The 27,899-nt window shown below is 38.0% G+C and overlaps 1 protein-coding gene across 4 annotated transcripts in view; it reads left to right on the top strand.

The window, feature by feature from the left end:
* Positions 1–27,899, top strand: part of LOC125243939 (gastrula zinc finger protein XlCGF57.1-like) — an 848,513-nt gene that overhangs the window by 524,906 nt on the left and 295,708 nt on the right. For all 4 annotated transcript variants that reach the window (XM_048153813.1, XM_048153822.1, XM_048153830.1 and 1 more), the window contains exon 5: positions 621–794. In XM_048153813.1, coding sequence (XP_048009770.1) covers positions 621–794 — 174 coding nt within the window. The remainder of the gene's footprint in view (positions 1–620; positions 795–27,899) is intronic.

Here is a 27,899-nt window from a genome sequence, read left to right on the forward strand (position 1 = left end):
AGTGGTTCAACGGATCACAAAACTCGAGGTTCGGGGGTTTGGCCCAAACTGTAGGGGGACGGTTTGGCTTGACTGACAAACGCTAACGTACGGCATGAATTATATACCATCGACCTGTCCTAAAACGTTAGCATGCTTTGATCGATTGTTTGGAGACTGCGTGTTTATCCGTTCGAGAGCGCATTTCCTGATCATATCCGCAACAAAACAGTTGATTATTTACGAACGAAAGCTCACAGAAACGTGAAAATGGTCTCATTTGAAAGAAAATGTCATCTTGAATGGCTGTGATGTTGAATAAAGTTAATAAAACAAAATGAAGCAAAGCAAGTTACCCTACATGAGAACACCATTGACTCAAACTAATACAACTGAACCACCAAATAGTGGGAAACTGAAAATATTTATCAAATTAACAGTTCGCATTAAGGATTTAATCCAGTAAAAAAAATGGTAAAATTGCAACAAATGCACAGCTGTCTGGAGAGTCTCTCAAAACTTTTATAGTTTATACTCTCAGAAAACTTAACTACATTTTGCAAAATTTTAAATATTAAAAACTGGAAACCCACTCTACATGTCTTTGTTTTATTTATTTTTTAATATTTCATCTCTTCCAGATTTTCTGGCTGTAATCTCTCAGATAAGCATTGTGAAATTGTGTCTTCAGCTCTACAATCTTCAAACTCTGTCCTGAGAGAGCTGGATCTGAGTAACAATGACCTACAGGACTCTGGTGTCAACTTTATTTCTGATGGACTGAAGAGTCAAAACTGTCAGCTGCAGATCCTGAGGTATTTAAGAACATATAAGAGAACATTTACTGTCAGCCGATCACAATGTTAATGTGTGTCTGTAGATGATTTGACCGTTGAAGTGTGTTCTTCTCTCTTTCAGTCTTGCTGGCTGTAATCTCACTGTTCAGTGTTGTGAAATTGTGTCATCAGCTCTACAATCCTCAAACTCTTTCCTGAGAGAGCTGGATCTGAGTAACAGTGACCTACAGGACTCTGGTTTAAAGTTTATTTCTGATGGACTGAAGAGTCCATACTGTCAGCTGCAGATACTGAGGTATTTAAGAACATATAATGGATAAAGTACAGTCAGATGGCCACAATGTTAATGTGTGTCTGTAGATGATTTGACTGTTGATGTGTGTTTGATCTGCTCTCTTTCAGTCTTGCTGGCTGTAATCTCACTGCTCAGTGTTGTGACAGTTTGTCTTCAGCTCTACAATCTTCAAACTCTGCCCTGAGAGAGCTGGATCTGAGTAACAATGACCTACAGGACTCTGGTGTCAACTTCATTTTTGATGGTCTGAAGAGTCCAAACTGTCAGCTGCAGATACTGAGGTATTTAAGAACATATAATGGATAAAGTACAGTCAGACGGCCACAATGTTAATGTGTGTCTGTGGGGTGGTGGGGCGGTGTTATATCCCCCTACAGCAAAGTAGTGGTGCTGGAGCAGGCACATCTCCCTCATCACTTAAATCACTTCTGTGCGCAGGTATCTGCTATTATCTTGTGGTGTCTTCAAGATGCTCTGCTTTATGTCCACTGGTGATAAAGCGCTTGGCAACAGGGGCAGGACTGAATGATCTGGGAGCCCCTAGCTCAGACTCTGCACAGTGGCAGCATAGGGTATATGGTCGTCAGCAGCTGGAATGAGTGGCCGCTGCTCCAGGCAGACCCCTGTGTTTCTGAGCAGTCTTATTAAGGAATCACTCACCCCAATTGGGGAAGGATCTAGAAAAGGTGATCTAAACATTGCTCACTCAGACCAAACCTGGATAGGAAGCCGCACATATCGGGTGATTCCGTTTCAGCGGTCGCAACATTCAAAAGAAATGTATTTCGTAAAATATAGTAACGTGTAACATTAGAACTCTCTTGGATTCAACCTGCGCCATTAATCGGCCTAGTCGAAGGACAGCATTGGTAGCTGTTGAGCTTAAGCGTTACAACATCAATATAGCTGCACTAAGAAACCAGACTTTTGAGTGAAGGATCACTAAAAGAGGAAGGTGAGGGTTATACATTTTTCTGGAGAGGGTACCCTGCAGGAGGACAACATCTGCATGGTGTTGGTTTGGCCATTAACCCTCTGGAGTCTGAGGCTGATTTGGGGCTTGGAGAAGTTTTGACATGCCCTGACATTTGTGCTTTTTTTTCAGTTGTTCATAAACATATAAATGACAAAAGTGTCATTACACTGTATTCAGCACAAACTAGGCTACAATAATATGTGAGGAACATGTATGTACATGTTTGTATTTTTGAAGGAATAATGTTTATGCGTGGTTATTGAAAAAACAAAAAACTTAAGTCACTGAAATAAGGCCAAAAAAAGTATATTAAATCTGTGTTCACAAGACTTCTGGTTATTGGAGGTTGTAGACTAGAGTTTTTGCTTCAGAATTATGTAAAAATTATGCTGACTACTCTTTTATATAAAACAATAGAGAGATTTAAATTTTGTAAGACACTTTTTGTCAAGAAACACAGTATGCGAGGCGTGAATCTGCATAAATAATAGGCCATTTACACCTGAGAAGACAAAAGAATTGCATAATGATGACCTGAAATGACTTGCATATTAATGAGGCCTTTCAGTCAGGTAGGCTGTGAAAAAAAAAAACCCTCTGTAATGTCTCAGCTCATCATAAACAGCAATACTGTGAAATATTATTACAATTTAAAATAATTGTATTCTATTATATTCTTTAAAATATAATTTATTTCTGTGATGCAAAGTGTCTGAACAATTATGTTACCTCTGTGGCATTTCATATAGGCTTTTAGCTTAAAAGCATGCACATTTGGAGAAATATTGATGGATTCTTATATATTTATGTCAAATTTCTATACTTAGAAGTAATATTTATTGTCATCACTTTGAGTGCTGGATACTGTGTTTTTAATTCATACTTGCAGCCGGAGGGCGCTCTCTGTGCACATTTAGTCCACAAATTATTGTAAAGAAAAAGAGGACATTTCAGGAATGGTGTTTTTAATTCATACTTGCAGCCGGAGGGCGCTCTGTACACCTTTAGGCCACAAATTCATATAAAGAAGAAAATGAACTAGGAACTAACGTCATGTCTTCTAGAGATCGCTAACCATGGCTTTACCATCCAAATAAACACTTTTCAAGACAATAAATACACGATTGAGACGATGTATGCATGTATTGCCTCTGAATTTGCCTCTGAATAGCACTGGCTCCGTGGGCGTGGCCGCATTAGCGGGTAATGAGCTGAATCACAGACTTCTGACATGGCTCTCTTTTCATACAGATTACATAAACACAGAATGTTTGTTTTTGATTTGACTTGCACGATTTAAAAGCTGACATTTCAACGTTTCTTTAGACGTAAGTGTCATTTTTTTTGTCATTAGTATTCATAAGTTACAGTTCATTTTCTGAGAACTATCAGATTGGACTTCGTTCAGAGGGAGAGGAGAGATCACGCATCATGTTAGTTTTCTTTATTTTACAAAAAGCACAACATTGTGTTTTTACTCTGAGTGTATACAAATAAAAGAAGATATTCTATAGTTTCAATTGATATATTACTTATGTCTCTATGACAAGAAATGATGGAGTATTTTAAGTCTGTTTTGCTGCAATGTGAAAAAAATCCTGCAAAACGCGCCAGCGCGTTTTCAGACCTCAGAGAGTTAAAAATAGGACCCTCCCAAACCTCACTGAGACTCCAGTTAGCATCAGTGAAAGGTTAATGTCACTCCACTTTCCCCTTGCTGGAAAGGAATATGACGCTATTTTTAGTGCTTACGCACCCACTCTTCCATCAGAAAAAGATATGAAGGACATTTTCTGAGTCACTTGATGCGGCTCCTAGGAAAGTTCCACAACATGATAAAATCTTGCTGCTGGGTGATTTCAATGCAAGAGTGGGAAGAAATAGTGATATCTGGGATGGAATAATTGGATGTCATGGCATTGGGAATGTAAATGCCAATGGATTAAGACTCTTGAGTCTTTGTGCTGAACAGTCTTACCATCACTAACATCATGTTTCAATTAAAAAAACAAATACAAGACCTCTTGGTTACACCCATGATCCAAACACTGGCATCTTCTGGACTATGTCATTGTCAGGCAAAATGATATGAGGGCTGTGCTCATAACTCGAGCTATAAGAGGAGCTGAGTGTTGGACTGATCATCAGATGATTTTTGCCAAGCTTAACCTGAGGATTCGGTGGGCAGTACATCTTAGAAAGGCAGTAACGGGGAAGCTGAACTGTGCAAGGCTCCTAAACACTGATGTGCATAACAGCTATGGATGCTCTGTTGCTAAGAAGCTACAGGACGTTGAGCTTCTTCTCAGGAATGAAGAGGCAATTGATTGCAAATGGAGCCTTATAAGTACATCACTTTATGATGCAGCTGTTGAATCCATTGGCAAGCTCAAGAAAAAAATCAGGTTTGATAAATTCAGTACATATTTCCTCCCTCCTTGAAAAAATGCACAATGGCCATAAAGTCTACCTTAATAATCTATCTTCTGAATCCCTTAAGAAGGTCTGGCACGAACAGAAGAAAGCAACACAATGGACCCTGCTGCAACTAGAGAGTCAATGGTGGATGTCTAAGGCTTAGCAGATTCAATCTTTGGCAGACAAGCATGATTTGTAAAATTTGTATAATGCAGTGAAGGCCATTTATGGCCCAAGATCTTGCTCTGTCTGCCTTTTGAGATTAGTTGATGAACAGACCCTCATTAAGTACCAAACAGGCATTGTTCAAAGATGGGGGGAACATTTTCAAGTGCTTACAGTGCTGGAGGAACTACCAACTTTACCAAGCATACAGAGTCTTTATGTTAGAGGTCTTCACAGTTCCAAAAATTCATACCCGAACCCGACGAGACCTGTAAATGTGCTACACGGAACTGACCCGGGCCCGACTATTATTTTGAAAGTTGGACCCGGACCCGTGCAGAACCGAGAAATGCCATAAATGTACTACCCGGAACCAACACGGACCCGTCTATTATTTGAAAGCTGGACCTGAACCCAGCCGGGAAGATACAGACCCGACTGGACCCGATCGGCACATAGGTCTATTCCACAGCAAATTGCTATTAATAAGTTAATAAACAAGTTGCAAAAATAAAACGTTTTGTCTTACCTAATGTTAGTAGCCTTCTCCCTTGTACCTGACTGTGATGCATTTTGTTGTACCTCGAGTTAACTCGTATAATAAAATAACTTACTGTTTGCCCTTTTTAACTATAATAACGATTGCTTGTTCAGTGACATGGCCGCTGACATTAGCACTACTTATTTGCGATCATTTCTGTGCTTACTAAGCTGAGTCTGACCAAAACTTTAGATATAACAAGACGGTTCATTCATAATATTATTATAAAAATTGGAGAAAGAAAGTGCGCTTTCATGAGATTGCACATGCGCATTAGCTGGAGCAACCTGAAATATAAGCTTTTAAATGCATTTTGAGCGTCTTAGAAAACATTTGTGTGATAGTTCTCAGATTTTGTTGATGATTTGAAATGTTATTTGAATGTTAGTGTGCAAGTTTTTGAGATTTGAAACTGTTTGTTTGCATTAGTGATGCACACAATAGGAATAGGACATTTTTTAACTCCGCCCGCTCTGCTTCTGATGGCTGGGGGTCGCTCGTGTTTTTTTTCACCTTGTTTCCCAGCTACTTTGCAAGTTACAAAACACACGCACAGCACTGACTGATTCTCACCACGGTTGGGTGATCTCCAAATCAGATTGGCTTGGGTATACACACAATGTTAAACAACCCGGGAACCGAAGTAATAGATTGGGACCTGACCCAGACCCGGCTGACCATTTAAAATATAGACCTAAACCCGTACGGGTCCCGGGTCGGGCCTCGGGTACTCTTTGTAGACCTCTACTTACTGAATTTTTACCTCTTACCTTTTTACCTCTACTTATTGTTTTCTGAAGTGTATGCTGCAATTAAGGAATTAAAAAACAGCAAGTCCCCACAACCTGATTGCATTCCTGCTGAGCTCTTGAAGGAAGGAGGGTACCTCTGCACAAGGGCAATCCATCAGTTTATCACCCTAGTGTGGCAGCAAGAAACTATTCCCCAACAGTGGAAGGACGCAAACATTGTCACAATATATAAAAACAAGGGTGACAAGTCCATCTGTGAAAATAGTAGGGGGATCTCACTTCGTTCAACTGTAGGCAAAGTTCTGGCAAAGGTCATGCTTCATAGACTTGTCAATACTATTTCTGAAAATCTACTCCCAGAATCCCAAAGTGGATTTAGAGCAGGTCGAAGCACAGTGGACATGATATTTACCACACGCCAGTTGCAGGAGAAATGTCGTGAACAACACAAGAACTTGTTCATTGTCACAGACACGCCAGGCTCCCACATCAGCCAATCACAACACACTCCCTCTCCTGAATACTAATCACTCGCACCTGCACGCCATCACCTCTCCAATCACCACACACTTAAAAGACTCACACTCACACACACTCACTGTCCGGTCTCGTTCGCAACTAAGGACTCTTCCTGGATGCTTACCTTAAGGACTCCTGTTGTTACTTACCTGTCTCCAGTGTTCCAAAGTTACCTCGTGTGTCTCCATCGTGTGTGTGAGTGTTCTCCGTCATCTCTGTCTCCACTGCTCCAGCGATCCTCCTCAAGTCACCATCTGCGATTCAGAAAGGACAGTATCAGTATTCATTCACTCTCACTCTCACAAGAACTGCATGTCTACTCACCTGTGTTCGACTATCCATCTGCTTGTGTTTAATAAATACCTTAAACTGTGATCTTCTGTCTCCGAGCCATCTGTACTGTAACAGAAGACCGGACCAACACCGTAAACACAAGTATGAGTCATCCAGACCCATTCCAGGACCTGGTCTATGCATTACGTCGAACACTCACCATGCACCCAGCACCCATGCAGACTCCTCCATCCATCGCTTCCGCAAACACTGCCATCACTCCTTCACCGCTGCTGTACGCCAGTCCCATGGCCAAACCGGTGCCCTACTCTGATTCAGCAGAGGATTGCAACGGTTTCCTCCTACAATGCTCACTGGTCCTGGAGATGCAACTGCACATGTTCCCCACCGAGCAATCCAAAGTGGCGTTCCTGATTACACAACTAAGCGGCAAAGCGCTTCTATGGGCTGATTCCATTTGGTCCCAAAAACTCCCAGTCATACTTCGTATACTCCATATACTCCTGGGACTTTATAATCTAAAACAAGGAAAAATGTCTGTTAACTAATATGCTTTTCAATTCAGAACCCTGGCTGCCAAGAGCGCTTACGTCATATCGTCAAGGATTGGATCCACAAGTGCGGTTGCATCTCGCTGCATACAAGGATACCATCGGCCTTGAGAGATTTATCCAGCTATCTATCCGTTTCGCCACTCGTATGCAGTCGTGTCTTGAACCATGGCACCAGGGCCAGTCGAAGTTCACCACCATCTTCTGCCAGCCAGACTCCATCAGCCATCCAGAACCAGCTACAGAACCCATGCAAGTGGATTCTTCAAGGCCATGGCTATGGCTACAACATACCAGATCCAATCAATAACTGGAAAACCTGTTAGTCGACGTCAAGTGAGTCGGAGTGTCGGCCCACTACTACTTCAAATCTGTGTTCTTCATGTGGAGAGGATTTCATTGCTGGTTCTGGAGGAATCCACCGCTGACATGATTCTAGGGCATCCTTGGTTGGAGCAGCATAATCCCATCCTCTCTTGGAAGAGCGGCGGAGTCCTGAAGTGGGGTGACACCTGTTTTAACACTCTGAGGTCTAAAAACGCGCCGGCGCGTTTTGCAGGTTTTTTTTCACATTGCAGCAAAACAGACTTAAAATACTCTGTCATTTGTTGTCATAGAGACATAAGTAATACATCAATTGAAACTATAGAATATTTCCTTTTATTTGTATACACTCAGAGTAAAAACAAAATGTTGTGCTTTTTGTAAAATAAAGAAAACTAACATGATGCGTGATCTCTCATCTCCCTCTGAACGAAGTCCAATCTGATAGTTCTCAGAAAATGAAGTGTAACTTAGTGAATACTAATCACAAAAAATTCATACTTATGTCTAACAAAACGTTGAAATGTCAGGTTTTAAATCGTGCAAGTCAAATCGAAAACAAACCTTCTGTGTTTATGTAATCTGTATGAAAAGAGAGCCATGTCAGAAGTCCGTGATTCAGCTCATTACCCACTAATGTGGCCACGCCCACGGAGCCAGCGCTATTCACAGGCAAATTCAGAGACAACACATGCATTCATCATCTCAATCGTGTATTTATTGCCTTGAAAATTGTTTATCTGGATGAAAAAGCCATGGTTAGCGATCTCTGGAAGACATGCAGTAAATTCCTGTTTGTTTTCTTCTATTGATAAGTTTTAAGTGAGTTTTTGTTTCTTTAGCGCCCTCCGGCTGTAGTATGAATTGGTAAACACCATTCATGGAATATCGTCGTCTTCTTAGGTGAATTTGTGGACTAAAATGCACAGAGCACCCTCCGGCTGCAGTATGAATTGCAAACACCAGCGCTCATAGAGATAACAATGAATATTAAATAAAAAATAACTCCTCTGTATAGAAAATTGACATAAACATATGAGAATCCTATATTTCTCCAAATGTGCATGCTTTTAAACTAAAAGCCTATATTCAGACTCTTTGCATCACAGAAATACATTATATTTTAAAGTATAATATAAAACCATTATTTTATATTGTAATAACATTTTTCTGTATGTTTCATATACCATGATGAGCTTGAGACATCACAGAAGTTTTTTTTCACAGCCTACCTGACTGAAATGCCTCATTAATATGCAAGTCTTTTCAGGTCATTACTATTCAATTCCTTTGTCTTCACAGGTGAGAATGAGCCATTATTCATGGAGATTCACGCCTCCTCGCATACCGTGTTTCTTGGCAAAAAGTGTCTTACAAAAACTAAATCAGTATATTGTTATAAATGAAAGAGTAGTCAGCATAATTTTTACATAATTTTGAAGCAAAAACTCTAGTCTACAACCTTCAATACCCAAAAGTCTTGTGAACACAGATTTAATATACTTTTATTGGCCTTATATCAGTGACTTAAGTTTTTTGTTTTTTCAGTAACCACGCATAAACGTTATTCCTTCAAAAACACAAACATGTACATACATGTTCCTCACATATTATGGTAGCCTAGTTTGTGCTGAATACAGTGTAATGACACTTTTTCCATTAATATGTTTATGAACAACTGAAAAAAGCACAAATGTCAGGGCATGTCAAAACTTCTCCAGGCCCCAAATCAGCCTCAGACTCCAGAGGGTTAACACTCGGAGGTCTGAAAACGCGCCGGCGCGTTTTGCAGGGTTTTTTTCACATTGCAGCAAAACAGACTTAAAATACTCCGTCATTTTTTGTCATAGAGACATAAGTAATATATCAATTGAAACTATAGAATATCTTCTTTTATTTGTATACACTCAGAGTAAAAACACAATGTTGTGCTTTTTGTAAAATAAAGAAAACTAACATGATGCGTGATTTCTCCTTTCCCTCTGAACGAAGTCCAATCTGATAGTTCTCAGAAAATGAACTGTAACTTAGTGAATACTAATCACAGAAAAATTAAACTTATGTCTAGAAAAACGTTAAGATGTCAGGTTTTAAATCATGTAAGTCAAATCGAAAACAAACATTCTGTGTTTATGTAATCTGTATGAAAAGAGAGCCATGTCAGAAGTCCGTGATTCAGCTCATTATCCGCTAATGCGGCCACGCCCACGGAGCCAGCGCTATTCAGATGCAAATTCTGAGTCAATACATGCATTCATCGTCTCAATCGTGTATTTATTGTCTTGAAAAGTGTTTTGAATAGCCATAGTTAGCGATCTCTGTCCTCTGTTAGTTCGGTTAGTTCCTGGATTGCCTATTCTTCTTTAGTGCTCAGGCATTTGTGGACTAAAGGTGTACAGAGCGCCCTCCGGCTGCAAGTATGAATTGAAAATACAGTATCCAGCACTCATAGTAATGACAATAAATCCTGAATAAATATTACTCTTCTGTATAGAAAATTGACAGACATATGAGAATCCATCAATATTTCTCCAAATGTGCATGCTTTTAAGCTAAAAGCCTATATGAAATGCCATAGAGGTAACATAATTGTTCAGACACTTTGCATCACAGAAATACAATATATTTTAAAGAATATAATAGAATACCATTATTTTAAATTGTAATAATATTTCACAGTATTGCTGTTTTTTCTGTATGTTTGATTTACACCATGATGAGATTTGAATCATGATCACAGAGGGTTTTTTCACAGCCTACCTGACTGAAAGGCCTCATTAATATGCAAGTCATTTCAGGTCATTATTATGTGATTCTTTTGTCTTCTCAGGTGAGAATCACCCATTATACATGAGGATTCACGCCTCCATGCATACTGTGTTTCTTGACCAAAGATGTTTTAGAAAATTTAAATCTCTCTATTGTTTTATATGAGCAAGCAGGCAGCATAATTTTTACCTCATTTTGAAGCAAAAACTCTAGTCTACAACCTCAAATACCAAGAAGTCTTGTGAACAAAGATTTAATATATATTTTTTGGCTTTATTTCAGTGACTTAAGTTTTTTGTTTTTTCAATAACCACGCATAAACGTTATTCCTTCAAAAACACAAACATGTACATACATGTTCCTCACATATTATTGTAGCCTAGTTTGTGCTGAATACAGTGTAATGACACTTTTTCCATTAATATGTTTATGAACAACTGAAAAAAGCACAAATGTCAGGGCATGTCAAAACTTCTCCAAAACCCTGAGGGTTAAGGACTCCTGTTGTTACTTACCAGTAGGCACTGGAGTAAGGCAGGGTTGTGTTCTTGCACCCGTCTTGTTTAACATCTTCTTACTGTGTGTTAGCTGCTATAAAACAGAAGTCCTTTGTCAATGGTCATCGGATCTCCCACAAAAACCTCCAGTATTCACTATTCATGATTCCCCACTTATAGTGCCACATTTCAAATATCTTGGCAGTTATTTATCTAGTGACTGTAGTACGGATCAAGATATTCAATATAGGATCAAGCAGGCCGCATCAACATTCACATGTTCTTCGGCTTTTGCCTTGATACTCAACATGACCGCATATGCTGCCTCCTCGTGGTCTGCATGCATGTCGACACAGACAACGACTCAGAAGTATAAATGAAAACAGACGCATAGCCTACGGCGCTTAGGCTCCAGCGTAGGTCCGCCGCAGAAGTATAAATCAGCCTTTACTAAGCCGGATGTCCTTCTTTTGTCACATACGCTGTTGTCTTCTTTTAGCACTCTTCCTCTTCTTCACTTAAGTCTTCGTCTGGCTCACCTCCGCTTTAGGTTGCAACATGCTCTCTTCATCCTTATTGTTAACCTTTGTGGTTGGTTACAATCATCAAACTCAAAAACCTAACTTTCACAACTGTTGCTTAGTCATCTTATAACAAACAAAGGAACTATTGTAGTTACTTAATTTCATAATCATTCAAACATTCAAGCATAATGCATATAACAACATTGAAACAGGTAAATGGCAATATCAACATCAACATCCAAAACAATATAGACTAGCCCACTTGCTTTTATGTTTTGAAGCTGTTTATAGCATATATTTAAAATCTTAACATACAGTTGTATTCATTATTTTTTAAGCAAGTAATTATTTAAAAAGTTCTTATAATTACATAGACTATGTATTAAATTAAAAAAATAAGTTTACAAAACTAATTAATAAGAAAAAAAGTGGATCAAGAATCGTTTTGGAATCGGATTTTGACTCCCAGAATTGGAATCGGATCGGATCGTGAGGTGCCTAAAGTTCCCACCCTTAATAACGGGGATTGTAGGTGAATTTGATTTGATGATTCCACAACTTTTCCTGTAAGACTGGATTTAGCTGGTCAAAGGCACTTTTCAGCTCACTTTCATCCCCATGAAAATTAGTTCCTTGATCGCTGATCACTTCATAAGGTTGTCCTCGATGAGCTACAAAGTGACATAGTGCCATCAAGAAACTGTCAGCATCAACACTAGTTAGAAGTTCTAAATGAACACACCTAGTGGTTTGACATTTGAAATATAGTCCCCATCTCTTCTCAGTCTTGAGATCAAACTCAGATGAAATGTTATACAGTTGACTCCTATATGGGGAAAAAAACAAAAAAACTATTAGATGAGGAAAAAAACACTCCCACCCCTTTCAAAATCCTTTCTTTGAGCCTGTTGCAACAGGAGACATTCAATCTGAATGTTGTCAAGAGAAGAGTGAGCTCATTCCATGGTTTAAATACTATTTTAAAGTCCCCCTGTAGTCAATTATTGTATCCCTTAAAACTCATCTTTGATCACCAAAATGACATATTTAAAAAAAATTAAAGTGAAAAAAATTTCTTTATGCCTTAAAATAGCTTGTACACCCTTGTCTCATTTAATATACACGGATCAATGAATATGCAAATTAGCCCCGCCTCCACTCGCTCAGCCGTTTTAATCTGTGAACATGCGTTAAATGAATGTTTGACAATATCGTTGCTTTTTAGTTTTCAGATTTAAAAAAACATTCAGATGAAATCCTGCCACATGCCCATGCCTTCTCCGTACATGAAACAAATGCACATCCTTAAATGAGCGTGGAATTCCAGCGTATTTACTTGAACTTATCAGGTATGCTAAAATTTATAATGGACTGAATAGCTCTCTCAGAACATGCGAGGACACACTGACTGAATATGCACATGAATCACGGTCACACGCACATGCTCAGAGCAATATTGTTTTAGCTATGTTTTAATAGTAGGCTATTAAAATATTTAGAAGGACAAAAACATGAACTTTATTGGCTTTACTTCATGTCAGCTGTCACTTTACTTTGGCGTGAGCCCTATGCGCTTGCACACTTGGCACAGCCCTTGCGACAGTTCTGACATTAATTAATATGAATTAATATGATTAGCCTTTTGCTTGACTACCTTATCAAACAGCTAATAATGTGTTCCTAATGTTACACACACCGTTCCCATTCTTCATCTCAACAGCAGTCAGACAGCTGCCTTCTAACAATCAGTATCCTTACAAATGCTTTGAACAACTCAGAACGGCAGTGGACAAAGGCATATAGTTCATCATAACATCGTAATAGACTTGTTATATTGCTAAATCTACACAATTTTTCATATCAACAGAAAATATACCGGGATAACCTGGCTTCTTGAGACTTTACTGCTTAAGAGCAGCTATAGTTAATAATATGCTAAAGCCTGCCGGCAATTTTTTTTAACTGCCTATTTTGGGGCATCATTATAAATGAGCCGATTCAGGGCTACTGGCCCTTTAATTCTTGTGCTCCACGCCCACGGAGCTCGCGCTTGCCTTGAACAGTGCATAAACAAAGTTTACACAGCTAATATAACCCTCAAATGGATCTTTACAAAGTGTTCGTCATGCATGCGGCATGCATGCTTCGGATTATGTGAGTATTTTATACTGTTATATTGTTTACATTTGATTCTGAATGAATTTGAGGCTGTGCTCCGTGGCTAACGGCTAATGCTACACTGTTGGAGAGATTTATAAAGAATGAAGTTGTGTTTATGCATTATACAGACTGCAAGTGTTTAATAAGGAAATAACGATGGCTCTTGTCTCCGTGAATACAGTAAGAAACAATGGTAACTTTAACCACATTTAACAGTACATTAGCAACATGCTAACGAACCATTTAGATAGACAATTTACAAATATCACTAAAAATATCATGATATCATGGATCATGTCAGTTATTATTGCTCCATCTGCCATTTTTCGCTGTTGTTCTTGCTTGCTTACCTAGTCTGTTGATTCACCTGTGCAGATCCAGACGTTACTGGCTGCCCTTGTCTAATGCCTTTCATAATGTTGGGAACATGGGCTGGCATATGCAAATATTGGGGCGTACACCCCGCTTGTTACGTAACAGTCAGTGTTATGTTGAGATTCGCCTGTTCTTCGGAGGTCTTTTAAACAAATGAGATTTATATAAGAAGGAGGAAACAATGGAGTTTGATATGAGGGGCCGTACAAGCCATAATTCATTCTGGCACTCTCACACACATACATTCTCCTTTCACATACATACATTTCTACTCTCACACACATACATTCTCCTTTCACATACATAAATACATTCTCCTTTCACATACATACATTTCTACTCTCACACACACATACATTCTCCTTTCACACACATACATACATTTCTACTCTCACACACATACATTCTCCTTTCACATACATACATTTCTACTCACACACACATACATTCTCCTTTCACACACATACATACATTTCTACTCTCACACACATACATTCGCCTGTCCATACATACATTTTTTTACTCTCACATACTTACATTCTCCTTTCACACACATACTTTCGTACCTTTTTTTTTTGGTATCCATTACTTCCTGTTTAAGCAGGAAGTCACTCTCAAACCAGGAAATACATGTGCAAAACTTGCTCAGCTTGCTCACAATTCTACGATGATGCTATTCAAAGTCATCCTGTTTTCTTTTCAAGTACAGTTTTTACTTTTGGGAGTAAGTAGCAATGAACATGACATCAGACAATTTTTTAATAATGTGCTGGAATGTATTGAACAATTGCAAAGAGAAGCAGATTCTTTTGTGCATGATAGGATGCATAGAGAACTTTGTGATCACATTCAAACCCTAAGTGGATTTCTGTCAGTCTCAAGATTTGTTGAGGATTCAAGAAATAGAGCAGCAGTAACTACATTGGAGTCCTTATATGGATGTCTTAACTTAGTCCGGACTGATTATGAATCCAGACAAAGAGCCAGGTCTGAGAACAATTATGTCCTGTTTCCTCCATCTGTCATTACTGGACACCAGGGCAGACCTCGATACAGCATTTCAGGAGAGCAAATTTCTCATTTAGTATCCCTGGGAATGAATTGGCAAAGCATTGCAATGTGCTTAGGCGTAAGTTCTCGGACTCTGTACAGGCACAGACAGCAGCTGGGTGTTCAGCCGCTGATGTATGCAACACTATCAAATGACAACCTGAACAGAGTTGTTGGTGAAATTCTTCAGTCTACAACAAACGCAGGCGAACGATATGTGCATGGGAGCTTGAGGTCACGTGGGTTACGCATTCAAAGGTGGCGTGTCAGACAGAGTCTACGAGAAATTGATCCTATTGGACGGTCATTCAGAAGACGGCGTACAATCCGTCGACGAATTTACAGTGTTGCAACTCCAAATCAATTATGGTGAGTAAATTCCTTAAAGATAAACTTAGTGTAAATGAAGTAGCACTAGTAGCATGTTTACCCATGACGCAAAGCACACAATTGTGTGGGGCCCCAGGGATTTCTCCCGAGGGGACCCCACGGTGGTGTAGTCTACGTGATACGCAGGTATATGCCATATACCCATAAGGAAGGGTCAAGGATTTCCATATACCCCCTATAAAAAGCACAAGAAAATGGATTTGGCGCTCTTTAATGTGTTGTGACAGATCGTAACGCCTCAGTTCAAGAGAAGTGGCAGCATGACGCGCACGTGAACTGATCCTCTCCTCCGCTTTAATACCAGTTACAATGCGAAATAAATATGAATGAACCAAAGGTATGTATGTTAAAAGATACACAACAGCTTACCGAAATCCATATCATGTCTCGTGTAATCGTGCTCAATCATTGTTTCAACCGCGAAAAGACGTTAATAAAATATTTTGTAATAAACAAACGTAATGTCACATTTACCTCAGAACAAACATATTCATCACGACCATAAACTCATTAGTCAGCTAGAAAAATTAACTCTAGAGAGGAGCATTTAGCTTAATAGCCAATATGCATCATATTACATATTACTTATAATTTTTAATGTTCTTTAATAGCCTATATAATACATGTTGACAGCCACCATTTAAATGTTTTTATTTCAAAAAACGAATTGGAGTAGAAATAATTTTAAAGTTAGTAGGCCTATTATAACTATTATTATAAACATTACCTTAATTTAAGTTTGTATACAAATAGGCCTAAGTTCATTTTAACTTACAATATTAATGTAGTACCAGCTTTATTAGGTCTTTTATAAAAAAAATCCCTTGTGTAATTTAAGTTTGTATACAAATAAGTTAATTTTAATCTACAATATTAATGTAGTACCAAATGATCATGTATATTTTACAGCATTAGTTGAGATTTTTTTTTCTTGAGAAAATGTGCCATGTACTGTACCTGATCTACAGTATATCCAAAATAACTGATATCGAATCGAATTGTAAGCTTGTCAATCAAGATGCATAACTATGATAACAGATATGAAGGAAAAAGCACCAAGTACCAAAAGCCAGAAAGCTCATAATTAAGACTTGTTTATTTTAATGTTTAAATTATTGATGCATAACCTTGACCTTATTATAATTTTACCACACATAATTTACTCTGGTTTCAATTTCTCTTAGGCACATAGACGGAAACCACAAACTTGTGAGATGGAGGATGGTGTTTCATGGCTGTGTAGATGGTTTCAGTCGTACCATCATCTACCTTGCTTGTCTAGACAACAACAGAGCTTCTAGTGTTTTGTCACTCTTCATTGCTGGTGTTCAGAACTTTGGAATGCCATCTAGGGTGAGGTGTGATCATGGAATGGAAAACACTGGTGTTGCCCGTTTCATGCTTTACAGGGGAGGATTGAACAGACATAGTGTTATTACTGGCAGGTCAGTGCATAATCAAAGAATTGAGAGGTTATGGGCAGAGCTAAATCGAGTGGTGTCATTTCATTTTGTTAATCTTTTCAACTTTATGGAGGAGCATGGTGTGTTAGATTCACTTAATGAACTCCATTTATTTTGTCTCCATTATATTTATTTGCCACGAATTCAAAGAAGTGCCAGTGAATTTCAGAACCAGTGGAATAATCATGGTCTATCAACACAAGGGGGGCAAACCCCTCTTCAGCTGTGGCAAAGGGGTATAGTCAACAATGCAGGATTGCACAACCCAAGTATGAATGGTATTTATGACACAGGCAGTGGTTTTGGTATTGATGACAACATAACACTCTCAGACTTACAGACAAATAATAATGTTAATGTTCTGTCAATTAACATTACCATCAGTGACACAACAATGCATACACTTCAGCAGACTTTTGATCCATTTGAAGATGATGGAAATTATGGTATAGATTTGTTTTGCAACCTTGTGCAATTTCTAGAAGTAAGACATTCTTAAAATAATTTAAAAAGGGAACCAAAAAAACCCTCTTAACAGGTAGTATTTAAGATTTGACAAATACACTGATAAACAAAAAAGTTCAACACTGAATATTTACTTACCGTAGTTGTGTAATGCACAGAAAAACGAACACATTGCCATGCTTTGTTATAGTTTAAGATACAAGTTTATAGTTCAAGTTTTCTCTGTATGGGATGTGATTCCGTGAGCTGAAAGCTCTGTTTACATTTTACATCCATGTGTTTTTAAGTGTTCTATTAAATAAAAAAAAAGGACTGATAAACAGCAATGAAACTGTGAAACCATTTTATTAAAGTGTTTGACTATGGAGAAAAATTGACTGAACTATTAATTTCAACATTTGATGTCCCTTGTTGAAAAGGATGACTAACAACATCAACATTAATACTACATCTAAAAAAGTTGATCAAGAGACATGGTGAACAACATAGTGCAACAATATGTCAGTGAACTTATTGAAAATGAGCTTCCGTAAATTCCGTTAGTTGTCAAGATTACGGGCAACATTTTTTTTTCCTTCACTGAACTCTCTGAAAATCTGAACTGTACTTAGTAAGATGTTACCATTTTACTGTTTTAACAAAGATACAAAGTTGAATTTTTCAACAAAGTGCAATATCCACCCCCAAAACATGAGTCAGGAACTGTTTTGAAATTATTTAAATGCTGACTCGCATTTATTAATCTGTGAACTTGATCTTTAAACATAATACGGAGATGGAAGTCTGTCCATAAATTATTTTATGCCAAAACCATGGGTATTGCCCAATGCAAAGTCCATGTTTTCCTGAAAGTCTCTGTAGGTGGTGTGCAGTGGTAATTTTAAACAATTGATGCAGGTGTTTGCAATGGGCAGTTTAGAGATGATTTCTGCATCATGCTCTTGGTGAAGAAATTCAATTGAAGGCTGTGGAGAGAAGCCAATTGGTGGAACAGTGTTGGCTCCAGTGGCAAAGGCAAGAATTGTTTCCAGCTTCTGTGTTCCTTCTTGATCTAGAGCAAAAGCAACACACCATAAATCAGATTAAAAAAAAATTACATAAAAAAAGGAAAAAAAACACTGAAAAAAGAGATGTGACAATACAAAAGAGCTAAAAAGAATATCACTGGAATGAAGGTTTATGACTGGACAAAACACTTTAGGTTTATATTAGAAAAGCTTTCCAGCGCTGGAGAAAGCTAAGCGGGAAGGCCTGAAAACAGACATGGAGGCTGCTTTGATTCCTTATCATTGAAGTAACACTGGGTTTTAAATGTCTGGAGCTGCTGTGCTGTTGGCGACTAACAATGAACACTTGTTTGTATTTACTCTTGTGTACTGAACATTCATTTGTTGTGCTTCCTTGTCATCTGCCCTTTATTTTTCATGAAGCTTTATTTTGTTGCGCGTCAGCTGTGATAAACAGGCATACACTCGCATTGCGTGTATAACAGTGGCCAGATAGTGGGAGTTGTGCAGTTAAACCACTGTGCATTGAAGATCGCTGGAGAATGCAGTGTTTAGCAACATTGTTAGTGCACTTGCCTCGCATGCCAGAAGCGGACGGACCAGGGTTCAAGACCAACTCGGAGCAGTGTGGTTAGGATTGGAGTGTGAGTTTTGGAGATGAAGAGAGGGGTGGGTTTGTTTGGGTTGATTTCAAAAATCAACAATGTCCAACAACGAATTTTGAGAAATCGCATACAGCACCTTTACAATAGCTTGAATGTAACTCTACACCCTTGCCACAATTAATATACACCGATCAATGAATATGCAAATTAGCCCTTCCTCAACTCACTCATGCCCACTCAGAGATCCACTCAGTCAACTTACTGAGGTAAATGCTGCATAATGATACTGTGATCTCATACCGCATTATTGAATTTGTCTTTAGATCACTGCAGTTTTAAAGAGAAAATACTCAGCAATGGTGTTGACTTATGAATTTGCACATGGCTTGTCTTAAAGCATATTAAAAATACCACATAGACAAATAAACAACATTTAAAAACTTGATTTTCACCACAGGGGGACTTTAACTGGTATACAAATGACAAGATGCAGTGCATTATCAATTTCAAGTAAGAAGATATTTCGGTGTATGGAAGAAATTCTTAAAACTTTTACCTTCTGCATCTGTAAGGTAGTCTCTCCAGAAAGGAACAACAACTTCTTCAGTATGCCTTCTATTGCTGCCAACTGGAGATAGGCGAATGGTAAAGAGGCTATCAACCAGATCAGCTGTGAGGGTTGTAGGAGACCAGCATAGAAGGGGGCGAAAACTCTCCGGGTGAGCTTGTATTTTGTCCAGCACACCAAGTGTTCTCAGTCCATCCCGAAATCTTAGTAAAAATCACAGTTAAAGTTGACACAGTTAAACTGTTTTGATTGATGACTTAAATTTTTATTTCTTCATGTGGCACATATTAATTATAACTATAAACCCTATAACCCTAGTAAACTATACACATCTACTGTACTTTAGGTTAGTTACAACTGTAAAGTATGCATGTCAAATTCATATTTTTCAGTCACACACCCATGCACACTTTGCTAATTTTTGTGCATAGTCTAGCACACTAAACACTTTAACAAAAATGGTCAACAGAAAACCTTGAACACAGTCTGAGGATACCTCTCAAAAGGACCACGCACTCTGTGTATCACTTGGAACATCAGGATGTCATCTACAAGCTGATTCTTGTCTTCCAACCTCCGCAGCGGCCTCAGGCAGCCAGCAGTGGCCAAATACTCCTCAAGTGGCTCAGTTGATGCTAGCAGCTCTTCCAGTGATTTACTCTCAGTGATCTACCAATAGATGTAATAAACAACAAAAGTTTAAAGTGATTAATTAATTAATTAATTAAATGCCCAGTGTAGAAATGGTCTACAACATATTGTTAAACTGAGAAAATATATTACCTTTTTAATTTTTTCATGCAGGTCTCTATCCGCAATATCTTCTAAAACTGGCTTAGCCAATTCTGGCCCATCAACAAGTAAAGAGAAGAGAGTTGGGGACAGAAAGCCTGCAGGAGGACCGCCGTGTACAAGGCTAACTGCTATTGCCCTGCCTGCAATGAAGTACCTGTCCTCTCTCATGGCTAGAGAAAATGAAAATATTATATGTATGTGACCGTGCAAGCATACAAAGACTTGACATATACCAGTACCGTCATATAAAATATAGTAATTTTTAATGTAATAAATAATCAATGCTATGAGATTACAATCAATGCATACCAGAACTGTCAAAGGCCAAGTTCATTTTATCTTCGTCTCCCTCAAACATTGGAGATTGTAGCAAAGCCTCCATTAGAAGTCTTAGAAATTCTCTTCTTGGTCCACCCAAGTCCACAGCCTCCTCCGGTATGCCCATATCATCAGAAAACCTGACAGAAATAGTGTGACATGGATCGTATGTTCCTCGTTTAAAACCTCTGATGGCTCCATCAAGGACTGTGGATCGGTTAATATTAAACTTGCATTTCTTCTGATGGTTTATTTTTGATGCAAGATCTTGCAAAATGTCTTTCACTGACACTGGGCATCCTGTGGTCTTTCTAAAACAAACAAGAATAATATAAGTTACAATGCTTGCTACTTTTAAGAGAGTCGTATTATGTTTTGTTCAAGATCATTGACAAATTTTGAACTTTGAACAATCTGCACAACATCTGTTGACTTTAAAGGACAATATACACATCATAAGCATATAAATGAGCAGGTAAGGCACCCCTTCGCTACATTCAATAGAGACCTGTAAACCAATCACGAAAATCTGCAATGACAACAAAACTGCATCTTTGATATAGGCTACCATAAAAACATTTGCAGTTGGACTAACCTTTCACACTGCAGGCTTGCTAGTATAGCCTGATTCAATTCCTCATCATCAGAAGACATGTCAGACAGTGCAGACATTACTGAAAGGTAGTTATCATAGTTCTCTGATTGATGGTGTGTTGAGGTAGAGGCTAATGCAGAACTGCTGCTCTGGTTAGGTGAGCTTGAGAAACTTTGGCCAGTGAGATCCACCAGAGGTGGATTAACTGAAACAGTCCCTCTAAATGATGAGGTAGAAGGCTGACTGCTGGAAGGGCACATTTCCAGTGAGCACTCTGGCAGTTGACTAGACAAACTGCTTGCCGAATTGCTGCTGTGGTTGGGGGAGTTGCCTCTTTGATTGGTCAAGGCAGGAGTTTGAGATAATAATGCTCCAGACACATGTGATGAGGCAAAAGGTTGAACTTCACAAGTACAGTTCGGAGGGGAGTCAGAGGAGGCAGCTATTAGACTGGTGAAACTGTCTGAGGGTCTATTTTGTGTTAAAGATGAGGAGTGCAGCTGCCTTGCTGAACCACTGTTTTCCTCACAGTTGCTGTCTTCACTGCAATAGCCTGTAATATCATCCTTAGAAATACATAAAAAAAACCTTCTAAATTTATATGCTAAATTTCAACAGTAATCTGAACAGTATTTCTAAGTTGCATAAAATGTCCCAGTTTTGGATTTGTTTTCATATTTGCAGAAGGTAATGACTGAAAAATAATTTGACCAATAGCGTGCATTATACATAATCGACCATTCGTGGCGTGCGAGAAGGCTGGATCTACAGAGAATGGTCAAAGCATTGCAAATACAACAACATTTTAATGCATTGCATGAAGACTGTCAATAAGAACAGTGGCTTGCACAGACCTCCGTGTAGAAATCGTGTTCCGGGGGCACATCGATATGACCACTTTCACAATTAAAGAGTCAAGGGCTCAAGCCATTTTATGCAATTTAGAATTTCTGGACGGGACACGTCCTGGGAGAATGGCGCATATGGTCACCCTAGTCTGTATGAGTAAAACAAATTACATAGTTCCTCAAAATGTTCATAGCTACAAAGCAAAAATGAAATATTAACAAGAGCTAAGATTACACAGCTCAAAGATAACTAAAAATATTTAATCTGCATGCATGTTTATGCACCAATTAAGAGTTATTGTCATTACACTGCTCTGCAAGTCAATTCAAATGTGATGTTACTTACCAAAATTGGCTTTGATGGTCTAATGTATAGGGCTTTTGATTTATATACTTTATGTATGAGACTCGCATCCAGCTCCTGTCCAGCACGCAGTTTGGGTGAAATCAATTTGTGGCCACGTGCCATCAGAAATTCTATGCTGAAAAACAGTGGTTAAAATTTAATGCAACTTTCACCACTGGAAATTACATAATCTTTAAATTCTTTATAATAAAATCATTATATCACAGTGTCACCATGTAATAAAGTACATGTGGTTACCTCACATTAGCAGAGAGCTTTTCTCCAAAGGCATACCTTATTTGTTCAGTGACAGTCCTGTAGTCCCAGGATTTCTGGAATTCAAATCCATTCAATATATGTCCTTCTTCATGTAACTGTTGCTTTGTGCGATTCTTGACAACGACACTGCTTGATGGCGTTGGAAGAAGGATGACATCTTTGTTGAAAGTATCATGAAAATGTGTTTTGGCCCTAAAAAAAACAAAGCGTATATTCTAATTTAAATGTATTTATCCATAACAGTAATCTGTAGTTCATCAAACCATAAAACATGCAAAAATTTAGGATGATGCATTTTTATTTTCCTGCCACAGCTCTTTTAAAAAAGTTAGCGATCATTCATTTCATTATTCATGCCCTTTAAATCTACAGTAAAACTGGTGACAGAGTACATCTAATCACGCCAATCATTTAAATGAACAAGATAATGGAGGAACAAAGACACAGAACTAGAAAAAAGGAAAATGTTGTCCTACAATGAGCTAAAATAAAAATATAATTAAAACCAAATACATTGTTGACTACTACATTGTTGTACAACTACTAATTTCTATTTTTCCCCATATGATCTTTCCCATACGGAAATGTAATATATGTACAGTACATATATGAAATTTACATATATTAAATATATCCACATATATGGTGAAAACATATATGAAACCTATTCGAAAATGGAACAATTTCATATATTGACATATAAAACTAGCCCATATAAATATAAATGTTTATATATGTATAAAACAGTCTTATATACATATATGTCACATATATAAATATCAATATACATGACATATTTCTTTGTATAAATGTTCTATATACAAATTACACATATATGTATAGCATATTGCTCACAATGCACATGGCCTTAAATGTTAAATGGTGCAGTTAGGAAAAATAGAATACAGTAAAAGAGTTAAAACATTAAATCTTTATTAAAAAATTAAGTTGTGCAAAATTAGAAAACTAATGAACACTCAACAAAACAAGCCCAGAACATGAAAATCCACCAACAGGGGCCTGTACCATGAAGCTGGTAAGTTTCAGATTAGTTTGCCACAATTCTGGGTTTTAGGTACCATGAAAGTAACTTGGCTTTTAGCGATGTTCAGCACCATAATAACTTGCACCCCACGGCTAACCTCTCAACTGGTGATAAAATTATCTGGCTTTAATAATAATTACTTAGAATTATTATATGATTTATATTATATGATATTATTATTAATTCATTAAACAAGCAATTTTAGTTAAAATTTTATTTTAGCAGTTATTATTAAGCATTTAGTTTCAATGAATATTAATATATACAGATCATACTACCTTCATGGTACAAGCCCCAGGTATATGATGCATACTGTTCATTTTTTAAGTTTTAGAGTATTTTTGGATGTCCGCAGCTCAGTGACCTTTTGATTAATAGTGACCCTTAGTTTGGCCCCTGGTGGTTCCAGGAGATCTCTGGATCACTGCATCTGTAAAAAAGACAAAGAAAAGTCTTTTAGTTTTACAACATTTATCTAAGGACATCCAAATTACAATCCCCTAAAACACATTAAATGAACACGGGCATACTTCGTTAGGTAGATAAACTAAATGTTACTGAAATTTAGGCATTTTTCAGAACCACGTGTAATCCCAATTCTATTTTATACCCCTTCGCCCTTCCCCTTCCCCTTCCCCTTGAAACAGAGTGGCAAGGTGTAGGGGTGAAAATATTACCCTAAGAAATGGGAAACCACTACAACACGTCATCATAGATTCTTTTATTAGTGTCCTGTAACATTTAACCAGTATGAACAGCAATGAAGTGCGCATATCAGCAGAAATCAGGCGCGAGCACGTTTAAAAGATCACTCACTCACAACATTGTTTTGCGCTGTATTTTGGACGGCGCTCGGTTTCAGTTAGAAAACGTATGAGCCTTCGAGTTTCTCAAGACTGGTGAAGCTGCTTTTCCATCGGGCCAAGCCGTTTGTTTAACTATTGCATTTCGTGCCGAGTCAGCCGGTACGGATATGGTTTAGTTTTCTACTGTGGTGCTGCTGCGATAACAGAGCTCTTTGCAAAGTAATACAAATGAGTTAGTTGTTGCCTTGGTAACACAAGAGTTTACAGACGATACAAGATGTGTTCACATCATTCAAATAGCGCGTTTAGCAAGCTACGGAGAAACTGGCAACCAGGTAACACATAAGTAGGGGTGTTCGATTCCAGGTTTTTTGGAGTCGACTCCGACTCCCACTGTTGGAGTCGATGGAATCGACTCCTCGACTCCATTTACTGTACATCAAAACGGTCATAAATTAATTTATTTTTCCCCGACACGAAGCCTTAAAATCCCCTTAAAAACAACTTAAAAACAACATGCGTTTAGGGAGAAATTAGTCCGATTTAGAGATGACTTGATGAATAGCATATCAACATTGTAATTGCCGATACCTAATTTTACCGAGAGAAAAGTCTGTGGTCGAATATTATGTCAGAATTAAATAAACGAGAAAGCAGGTAGCCTATTCTTTAATGAATTCATCTATTCATTATAATGGTCGGGGGATGGCGCTAAATGCACATGACATCTTAAAAGTGCTTAGACATGAGAGTTAAAGATACTAAAATTAATACTATACATAAAAAATGCATACAATAATGTACACTTATTAATGTGTTTATTATTGATGTGAGTTTTTTATTATGTTTATGTATGGTTAGTTTAATGAACACGGTTAACTATGGAAAATCAAATCTATTTATTGCAATAATATAAGCTACCATCAGTAAGCCTACTAAAGCTGACACGGAGGTATGTATAATTACAAACTCACTATGACTGTTATCCATTTCTAAAGTAAGCTACATAAATGTATGTGACAAATTTTCTGCGACGGCTCTCTGACGCGAATTCAGTGTCCGAATTCCTCGCTTCATTTTGTTCACTCCTTGCCTAGTGCACTTAACCATAGACATTATGCACTTCACTACTATGCATTATGTAGGCTTTGGATTCGAGAATCAGTAAACAAGTGAGCGATTCCAGACACAGCAACAGAGTTGACACCGAGAGTCGATTCCTGTGCTGGAGTCGACCCCGACTCTGGGGCTATTCAGAGTCGAGGAATTGACTCTTTTGGAGTCGACTCCCCATCACTACACATAAGTGATCGATCCTGAGTGGAAACATCACTACCATGATCACTACACGCATTCGAGCAGCACGGTAGTCTGTGTATGCAGGGAAATTTCTCATACCCCTTCGTTCAATGTGTGGTCCCGAAAAATATTTGTTTGAAGGGCTATCTGGCCCTTTCCCTTACCTCTACCACTCCAGCCAAAAGAGAATCAAAACACCCCTACCCCTTCTTGTGAACGCACAAAATGAAGGGGTAGGGATAAGTGTCATCACACTGATACACCAAGATGACACTGATAAATTCTCATGGTTTTACTGTCACATTTGGTTCAACAGTTTTAAAAAATGAGCCTAATTAAAAAAATTAATATACATACTCATTATTGCATCAGTTTTTGTTCTGTCCAAGGCTTCTTTTGTTTCCCCAGGACTTGATTTTTTTAGACTTGCCACCTAAGAAAGAGCAACATAACAAAACAAAATCAGAACTCACTCCACTCCTATCTAACTACTCAACCATAAATGAAAATTTTCAACTTAATTCTTGGACAGCCTGCGTCAGTAAAATGGTGATAATGTAAATAGTACAACTCAAATTATTTATAAATCATATTTTAATGTAAATGTGTGTACATATATCTGTAAATATGCCAGAATTGCTATAATAGGACAGTTTTTTTTAATGTTGACCTCTTACCCAAAGACTTCAGATATTAAGTTAAATCTACATAATTACCAAAATATAATAATAATTATACAGACACATGCACACACTATGACCAATCACATACCTCTGAGATTGCGCTTTAGCAAAAGTGTCAAAATACTCCAAGAAGTATTCATGCCATAGCAGTGGGGCTGTTTGCATGACCACAACACAAACTCCTGAGCCCGGGTGAAGTTCAAGCTGTGAGGAAAGGCAAACATGAATCAATATTAAAGTTATATTAATAAACAGAACATTGCTTTAACAAAAAGTGTTTAGGGGGCCTGATACAATTTAGCTTTGCATCACATATTTTCTATACCATTACTACTATTATTAATAAATAATAATAATTATACTTAACATGATTTGATGTTAAATATCCGCTTCCGCCAGAACAACTTATGTATTCTTAAAAACCTTGGCCTGCATTTTCTTTTGCTCAGAAGTTTTGGACTGGACTGATGTTGAGTCCTCGTTGGTTTTTCTAGGGTGGACTGTCTCTGTGGGGAAAAAGGGGAATACAAAGTGTTGAATCTAAAGCAAAATTTACAACTAGGGCTATGACAACTAGGGCTATGATATTTTTTAAACACCCCTGGTTTCACAGACAAGGTTTAAGCTAGCCCTAGACTAAGTGTATGTTTGAGCTGTTTTAACTGAAAGAAACTTACTAATATATCTTAAATCATGTCTAAGCCATTGTTCCGTCTCAAGATGCACACAAGTAATGTTTTTTTTCTAGTATACGTTAATAAAAGCTACTTAAATATTCATATTGAACTAAGGCCTAATCCTGGCTTAGGCCTGTCTGTGAAACAGTGTAGTTAACAGTCATGCACTTTTATTTCTCCACTACATGTGTCTGACAGCTAAAATATTACTTTTTAAACATATTATTCTCACATAAACATTTAAAGATCATACAATTATGCACTTCATTGTAATAACCTACTTACCATACTTAAGGTTAGCTGTTAAATATGAACATACAACGCACACAATTGTGCAGTAATAGAGCAATTTAAAAAACGTAACTTAATAGTTAAACAGGGTTAATTTCTTGTCAATTAACCGATCTGTAGCCTACTAGCTGATCAGTACCTTGGTAAATCAATGGCTCATGCAGTTTAGCGATCATTTAAAATGTCTCCGTGCAACATCAATGTGTGAATTATAATAAAAAAATCAGAAATTACCTGCAACTTTATGCGCCTGTAACGGAGCGGGACTGAGGCAGAGATCCATATGCAAGCTTTTATTTACAGTGAGCATAGTCGTACAGGCTGGGTCGATCAGGGGCAAACAGGAACAGTAAGGAACAGGCAGAAACGTAGTCAGGGTACAGGCAGTAGATCGAGGCAGGCGGATATCATTCACAGAACAGGATACAAGGCA

Source organism: Megalobrama amblycephala, linkage group LG1 (genome assembly GCF_018812025.1).
Source record: "Megalobrama amblycephala isolate DHTTF-2021 linkage group LG1, ASM1881202v1, whole genome shotgun sequence".
Classification (NCBI taxonomy): domain Eukaryota; kingdom Metazoa; phylum Chordata; class Actinopteri; order Cypriniformes; family Xenocyprididae; genus Megalobrama; species Megalobrama amblycephala.